The sequence below is a fragment of the Scardinius erythrophthalmus genome, assembly GCF_964197995.2.
Source record: "Scardinius erythrophthalmus genome assembly, chromosome: 2".
NCBI lineage: Eukaryota > Metazoa > Chordata > Actinopteri > Cypriniformes > Leuciscidae > Scardinius > Scardinius erythrophthalmus.
The window spans coordinates 13,984,122-13,992,666 of record NC_138222.1 but is presented as its reverse complement, the minus strand read 5'-3'; the positions used below and the strand labels follow the sequence as shown (position 1 = coordinate 13,992,666).

Below are 8,545 nucleotides of genomic sequence, written 5' to 3'. Positions count from 1 at the left end.
ACTTTCTTGTTTGTTGAAATAGTTTTTATACCTTGTTCTTTGTAGATTCTACATGTTTTTACAGGTTTGGTGATGGTTTTAATACCCTTGGACTTCTTCAAGAAATGCAGACACACACACAGATCTGTTTCACACCACTGAGATCTTCAGACCTGACATCACTTTTTTTTTTTCTGTCAAGTAAACCTGTCAGATCAAGACACCTATAAGAGAGAACTAGAGACCATGACCTTGTGCTTCTGGAGAGACTGGATCACTGATGTTGAAGGCATTTACAAATATTTGTTTACATATTTTGTCCTATAAAGTTTTATACACAGCTTCTGTATTCACGATTTATTTATGATTAAAAGTGTGATATTGCTTTTATGAAGTGGTTCCTTCAACATGATAATGTAAGTGACATTTCACACAGATATTGATAGATATTTTATATTACATGCTTACCTCTGTCTCTGTTTCAAAAGAAGAGAGCAGTTAGAGATGTCACTGCTTGTCTTAAATAACAGTATTAATACTAAATTAGATTTTAGACACTATTGCAAATTTTGCATTTGTGCTCTGTCAATACTGAACCATTGCATTTCTCAAAACATTGCACGGTAGCATGGTTTCTCTCCTGAATTAATCACATTTTTAACGAGTTACATGGAGAATGATTGCATAATTTATTTACAGTTATTTGTATATATACAATTATTTACTGAAAATGTGAAAAATACCCACCACTAATACACTGTCAGCTTGTTTGGAATGGCACAAACAGTACAGCTGTTAGACTGAATATCTACCTGTGTTACAGATGAAGATGTACACCATTGACGTTGGAGAATGTGCTGGAGTTTACTTCAGGGTCTTCAGCCATTCCATCCCATGGCTTCTCCATGACGCACCAGAGAAAATATTCCCAGAGGCAAACACTTGCAACATTGTGTAAAAATTGCCCATCCATTATAATTATGAGTCATTCAAAACACACATGAGCAATGGCATACTGTGGGAACCAACATTTGGCGTAGCGTAATTCAACACATGTGCATTAAAGGAATTGTTAAACCATAAATGAAATTTACCCCATAATTTACTCACCCTCATGCCATCCTAGGTGTATCTTCCTTTCCTCAGCCAGAGTAACATTTAACAAAATCCTAGCAGTTCATATTGAATTGTGATCACAACAGCGGCATTACAAAGCTATGAACAACCAGCTATGAAGCTATGAACAATAATTGAACAATAAAAAGCTATGAACAATAATTTATTTATTATTACTCCAATTGTGTTTGTAGTGACAACAGAAACAACCCCGCCCCAGGTGCTGTGCCGCCACGGCCAAAGCGCCCAAGAAGAAGTCAGCTGCGAAAGCCAAGAAAGCAGGTCCAGGCGTCGGTGAGCTCATCGTCAAAGCTGTGTCCGCATCCTAAGAGAGGAGCGGCGTTTCCCTTGCCGCCCTGAAGAAAGCTCTTGCTGCCAGCGGCTACAACGTGGAGAAAAACAACTCCCGCGTTATGATCGCCATCAAGAGCCTGGTGACTAAAGGCACCCTGGTGCAGGTCAAAGGCACCGGTGCCTCTGGCTCTTTCAAGGTCAACAAGCAGCAAGCCGAGACTAAGAAAAAAACAGCAAAGAAAGCGTCTCCTAAAGCAAAGAAGCCAGAGGCAAGAAACAAGAAACGGGCAATGAAGCCCGCCACTAATAAATCGCCCTAGCAGGCCAAGAAACCTGCCACCACAGCTGCTAAGGTGGCAACAAAGAGCCCCAAGAAGGCAAAGAAGCCAGAATCTGCTAAGAAAGCAGCCAAGAGCCCTAAAAAGGCCAAGGCGGCTAAACCTAAGTCAGCAAAGCCTAAAGCTGCCATGCCTAAAAAGGCAGCTCCCAAAAAGAAATGAAGTTCACAGTTTGTTCCTCAACGGCTCTTTTAAGAGCCACCACTAACTTAAAATAAAGAGCAAAACTCATATAATGATTTCTGTTGATTTTGCAAGTAATAGCCATGCTGTGACTTTCGACCACTACACTCGTTCAGTCAGAACAAATGAGTCACAACATCTAGGAAAAACTCAATTAAACCATTTTTATTCCTAAGAAATTGATTCAAAATGGCCAAAAAGCGTATGAGGGTTTAGCCAGTGTTCACAGTCCAAATAAGATCTTCTTAAAACTCATTTGATGCCTTTAGCTTTTAACATGTTAATTGTCACTCTCTTCTATGCTATATACTTTTGTATTTGTTTACTTTTCTCATGTACAGCACTTTGGTCAGTCTTGTGACTTTTAAAAAATAAATAAACTGAAACTGAAACAATACTAACAATACAAACACACACACACACACACACACACACACACACACACACACACACACACACAACACTATGCTGGAGAGTTGTGACAATACAAACACCCATATACAACAATATGGGCAGTGATAAAGATACCAATATTACAATAGGAAGTTAACATAATACAGTATCAGAGGATCATTGTCCACATAATATACAGTGTGTGAAAAGTGTAGCACTTTTTGTAGGAACAGCGTATAATATCTATTTTTGTATTTATTTGAATTTTCAATCAAAAAATGTTTTTGTGGTTTCATCTTTTCTGTCTTGGTCAAATACTTGTGTATAACTCTTCCCGCCAGAAAGAGGTTTGGGCTTTGCTGAGACGATCAGTGGTTTGAATCTTTGTAGACTCTAAACCAATGGGCGACTAGCACTCTCGTTTAAAGATAGTATCTGGAGGCGGGAGAAAATACTTTTGTATTTGAACTTCGACTGAGAAGATTGAAGCCTACAAACTAATTTAAAAAAAAAAATAAAAAAAAATAATGAGCGGCAGAGGCAAAACCGGTGGCAAAACTAGAGCGAAAGCCAGGACTCGCTCATCTAGGGCAGGACTGCAGTTTCCCGTCGGCCGTGTTCACAGACTTCTGCGTAAAGGCAACTACGCAGTGCGCGTCGGTGCCGGTGCTCCTGTTTATCTGGCGGCTGTGCTCGAATATCTTACCGCTGAGATCCTGGAGTTGGCTGGAAACGCCGCTCGGGACAACAAGAAGACCCGCATCATTCCCCGTCACCTGCAGCTGGCAGTGCGCAATGACGAGGAGTTGAACAAACTTCTGGGCAGAGTGACCATCGCTCAGGGCGGCGTGCTATGGCAAGCCATTTTAACATTTAAAAGCAAATTTTGACTATCCGGAATTAACATTGTAGATATCAACAATGTCTTTCTGACTAGTCGTAATTACATTTTGGATAGTTGGAATTGTCATTCAAGATATCTGTAACGTAATTGTGACTAGTCGAAACGACAGATAGAGATATCTTTAATTCAGTTTTGACTAGGCAAAACTGAATTACAGATATCTGCAATGACCTCATTGAAAATGACATTCAACTCGTCACACATCTTAAATGACATGCAATTGCAGATATCTGTAATTCAGTTTTGACTAGGCCGAATGAAAGTTAAAGATATCTCAAACGTCATTATGACTAGTGCAAATTATTGTGCATGACGTTGCTCTATTTTACATATCCATTTCCCCTCCCCGCCATAATCAATGAAAAAGTGGGTTAATTTCCTTATTTCTATGAATGGAAGAAGAAAGAAGCAGTCATGGTGTTGGCTGTAATCGAAAAAACACCAGAAAATGTTTTTTATATACAAAAAAAAATTTTTTTTACAATGCTATGTTTATGTTCATGCTTAAAATGTTGTTGTTGCCGTAAGATTTATGCGTGAAAAAGATTCACACTAATTCACTTTAATAAAGATGCTTACATGCATGCTATTCTTGAAAGTACAATAACATTAACTTCCTTATGAGAAACAAAGTTCTTAGTTCAGATTAGTTCTTATTTTTTATTTTATTTTTTCAGTTTGAAACAGTATCTAACAGCATGAAAAAAGACGATTAAAAACTCTGGTTGCTCCGACATGGTGCTAATCAGTGCTAATTAAAGTTAACAGTTAACAGGTGCTATGTGATTTGATGATAACATTTAAAAGCTAATTTTGACTATCCGGAATTAACATTGTAGATATCAACAATGTCTTTCTGACTAGTCGTAATTACATTTTGGATAGTTGGAATTGTCATTCAAGATATCTGTAACGTAATTGTGACTAGTCGAAACGACAGATAGAGATATCTGTAATTCAGTTTTGACTAGGCAAAACTGAATTACAGATATCTGCAATGACGTCATTGAAAACGATATTAAACTCGTCACACATCTTAAATGACAATTGCAGATATCTGTAATTCAGTTTCGCCTAGGCAGAATTAAAGTTAAAGATATCTCAAACGTCATAATGACTAGTGCAAATTATTGTGCATGACGTTGCTCTATTTTAGATATCCATAAATACGTAATTTCCCCTCCCCGCCCTAATCAAAGAAGAAGTGAGGTTTATTTCCTTATTTCTGTGAATAGAAGAAGAAAGCAGTCATGGCGTTGGCTGTAATCGAAAAAACCACCAGAAAATGGCATGAAATTCAACGAGCCCTCACACAGGGGATTTGTGGAGAGAGAGAACGTCGTTCTATTGAACAGTGTGAAAGAAATCTCGGAAGAATTGAGCATTTGCTATCACCAGACACAAACAATGAACTCAAAAGCAGTTTGGCTCAACTAAAAACTCGAGTAGACGCAGATTTCCATGCTGGGGAAGACAGACGTTTCTCTGTCAGGCGCATTAGTTCAGGTGAGTCTGTTTATCACTGCATTATCATTGCATTAACGTTAAAGGGGAAATCCGGCCGTTTAAAACATTTAGCGGGGTCTCCAACACGTCGCTCGCGAGCTACCAGTAGCTCGTTGCCTGATTTGAGGTAGCTCGCCAAGGGGCCGTTCACATATCGCGTCTTTTGCGCGCTCAAGTTCATTCAAATGTAGTCGCGCGACAAGCGCGCTCATTTTTTCCAGGCGCAACTTTTCAGAATGCCACAAACCATATGACAAGAACCAACCAATCATTACAGGTGTTTTTCTCTTATTTGTTAATAAATCTTGTAGCAAAGCATACAGCAAGCATTTTTCGGTGGTGGAAATCTTTGTCCGTTGTGGGGAGCAGCGCATGTTTGCATAGTAACGACAGACGCCACAGGCAAATCGGACCGAATCTTACTATTAATAATAAAAAATAAGCTAATCATGTGCATTGTAAATATCATTCATTTATCTTTTTTTTGACTCATTCTTTTTATAAAAAATGATTTAAAGGCTGAAATATGTGAGGTTTATCTTTTTATAAAACCTTTTTTTGTCACAACTTAATTTTAACTTGATGCATAGTAACGTTGCAATTAAACCCTGTTCTTTTTGTAGGGAGAAGAGGCCGACCAGCCATTGATGTTACCAGAGAACACATTGAATTTCTGCTGAAGCAAGGCCATACAATTTCAAAAACTGCTGAAATACTGGGATGCTCCTCATCATTTCTGTACAAGAAATCAAAGTTGCTGGGTATACCTGTTAGAAGTATGCTGTCTGCAATAGATGATGGTGAACTAGAACAACGTGTGAGGCAACTTCAGAGCCAATACCCTAATTCTGGAAATGAGGTAATTGGAGGTCTTTATTTTTAGGCTGTATTTAATTCACATTTGTGTGCCATTGTTTTGTGAATATCATGTCAATTTAGATCTTTTCACAAATCTGTTGCAGATGATAAGAGCCCTGTTGCGCGCACAGGGTGTGCTTGTTACACGGTCCAGGGTGCGTGAGATGTTGACACGGGTCAATCCTACTGCTGCTGCAAGGAGATGGAGCTAGACAGTTGCAAGACGTGTTTATCATGTACCTTACCCCAATAGTTTGTGGCACATTGATGGGAACATGCGTCTCATAAGGTTATTATTACCTTTTTAATATTTTGAAAAGAACTTCAGCAAATAAAAAAAATGGAGTTTACAGCTATATTGTTTGCAGTCTACTGTCAATAGTATCTTCATTTTCAAGTAATATTTGTTTTTCAACCTTTCTAGATGGGGCTTTGTGATTCATGGTGCAATTGATGGATACTCCCGTCTGATTACTTACCTAAACTGCAGCACAGACAATCGTGCCACAACAGTGCTTTCTCAGTTTTTGAAAGCAACATGCCTCTATGCCTTACCATCAAGAGTCAGATCTGACCATGGTGGTGAAAATGTCCTTGTGGCTTTATTCATGCATCTAGTTCAAGGACTTGAACACGGAGGTTTCATAACCGGACAATCAGTTCACAATCAGAGAATTGAACGACTTTGGCGTGATGTATTTTTGCATGTGTTGCAGCAGTTTTACCTTATGTTCTACTCCTTAGAGGATTCAGAGGTTCTAAACCCAGATGATGATGTCCACAGACTTTCACTGCATATTGTTTATCTTCCTGAGATTCAAAAAAGACTGGAGCAGTTTAGACAGGCCTGGAACCTCCATCCGTTGCGAACAGAAAATAATCGCACACCAACTCAACTCTGGACAGAGGGCATGCTCAAAAACATTGCAACAGACAGCACAGCTGTCAACAATGTGTTTGGGGAAAATCCCTACAGCGACCAAAACATTGATGCCATCCTAGCGCAGTATGGAATTCAAACACTGCCTACACTTGATGAGGAAGAGTTCCCAGCTGTTAATGTAGAGCCACCTCAACTCATCCTCACTCAGCAACAACAGACATCTGTACACAATGCAATCCAACACCTTTCTGATCTAAAGATAAAATATCAGGCTTGCTGTACTGCAATTATCAGTATTTTGCAAACTCAGGTATAGTCCAATTCCAAGCCCAGAGACAAAAGTTTATTGGCTGCATATATTATCCAGGACTGACTGTAAGACATTTTTAGTTTAAAGAGCTTTAAGTTATATTTTCTGTTCAAATAAGGCGGTATGGTCGGTGCAGCTGCAGCTGATGCATGGAGCTAATGTCAGGTGTGCTAGATTTGTGGGTGCCAGTCCAAACATTGGCAGTAGCTAACAGCACTGTTGGTGCTGTGTTATGTTTCGTCTTTCTTTTTTTTGTAGTATTGTTGGCTGACAGTATTTGTATTGTTCCTTTCTACTGTTGTTCCTTTTTTGTAGAAAAAAAACCCAGAAAATCATCTAATTAGTATGAATGAGATTTAAATGTTGAACTCTTAATGTATGAAAAATGTGAAACATCTTAAGGTTTAAATTGAATATGAATCAATAGACAAGACTTGAAAATGCATGAAAAAGAAATTCAATTAATCCTTGGAAAAATGGAGAAGGATCTAACTATTTTGAATGGGATTGACAAAATGAATAAAAAAAGATGAATAAACTGGTAATGTATGAAAAAAGATTGAATGTTTAATGGCTTGAATGAAAATTTTAGATCAACAGGTTTAACTGCCAAAAAATCCTTAAAGGGATAGTTCACCCAAAAATGAAAATTCTGTCATCATTTACTCACCCTCAAGTTGTTCCAAACCTGTATGAGTTTCTTTGTTCTACTGAACACAAAGGAAGATGTTTGGAAGAATGTTTGTAACCAAACAGATCTTGGTCCCCATTGACTTCCATAGTATACTATGGAAGTCAATGTATTCTGTAGTCAATTATATATTTTCTGTATTCCATAGTATACTATGGAAGTCAATGGGGACCAAGATCTGTTTGGTTACAAACATTCTTCCAAATATCTTCCTTTGTGTTCAGTAGAACAAAGAAACTCATACAGGTTTGGAACAACTTGAGGGTGAGTAAATGATGACAGAATTTTCATTTTTGGGTGAACTATCCCTTTAACATCAATCCATTAGTCACATTACTGGGGAATCCATCCAACCAAAGGATAGAACGTTTGTGGAGGGATGTATATTTACATGTGCTACAATCATTCTACAGCATATTCTACAGTCTTGAAGATTCTGAACTGCTTGATCCCAGCAACAACCTTCACATGGCATTGAGTCTTTGCCCACAGCTGAAAATTAAGAAATCCCAGCTCTAACTTTTGAACACTCAAATTAACCTTACTCCTCAGCAAATGGAAACGGTTTCCCATGGTATTGACCATATTACAGATTTAAAGATTAAGTTTCAGTTTTGTTGTGCAGAAATTGATAATGTTTTGGTAAACTAGTGTTGCAGATTAGAGTGTTAAAGAATGTTATTTTGTAATATTTTAATATGTAAAAGTTTTAACTACAAGAATGCTCTGTTGAAAAATTAATAGATACTTAGATGCTAACATTGAAAAAAATATATATATTTTCGATGAAAAGCTGGTGAACAAGTGAGAGAACCTGAACAGTTAATGAGCAATGTAACAGTTTTCCACAATAAACACGAACATGCATAATGCAGAACAATGCATTTTATTTTGCAATGATGCACAAACATTTGACTTCAAGGTGCTTCTTAATGGAAATTTAAATTTATAAAAGCTGTACTCAGTTGTGACTGTACCTAAAATTACTTAAGTGTAAAAAGGTAGGCTAATATTAAAGCTTAAAGCATGAGACTTCTGTAAGTCAAATCATTGACAACATTTATTTTTATTGCTGAACTATTCCTTAAAA

At 37.8% G+C, this 8,545-nt stretch overlaps 2 protein-coding genes and 1 long non-coding RNA gene across 3 annotated transcripts in view; all 3 read left to right on the top strand.

Moving 5' to 3' along the window:
- The window catches only part of LOC308704816 (uncharacterized protein), a gene marked incomplete at both ends in the record, with an annotated part of 8,857 nt that extends 6,968 nt beyond the window's left edge, over window positions 1–1,889 (top strand). Inside the window, 5 exon segments of the mRNA XM_081389395.1 lie at window positions 803–933; window positions 1,290–1,329; window positions 1,332–1,421; window positions 1,425–1,706; window positions 1,710–1,889. Coding sequence (XP_081245521.1) covers window positions 803–933; window positions 1,290–1,329; window positions 1,332–1,421; window positions 1,425–1,706; window positions 1,710–1,889 — 723 coding nt within the window.
- Window positions 1,890–2,830: 941 nt separating this feature from the next.
- Window positions 2,831–3,193, top strand: LOC308704809 (histone H2A-like; the record flags this gene model as incomplete). Its single annotated transcript, XM_081389384.1, has 1 exon — window positions 2,831–3,193. The coding sequence occupies one exon, from the start codon at window positions 2,831–2,833 to the stop codon at window positions 3,191–3,193; it is 363 nt and encodes a 120-aa protein (XP_081245510.1).
- A 1,235-nt stretch (window positions 3,194–4,428) lies between these two features.
- On the top strand, window positions 4,429–7,315 carry LOC308687194. Its single transcript, XR_014029709.1, has 4 exons — window positions 4,429–4,713; window positions 5,337–5,572; window positions 5,676–5,860; window positions 5,996–7,315. It is a non-coding gene; the product is annotated as an uncharacterized lncRNA (long non-coding RNA).
- The last annotated feature ends 1,230 nt before the right edge of the window (window positions 7,316–8,545 follow it).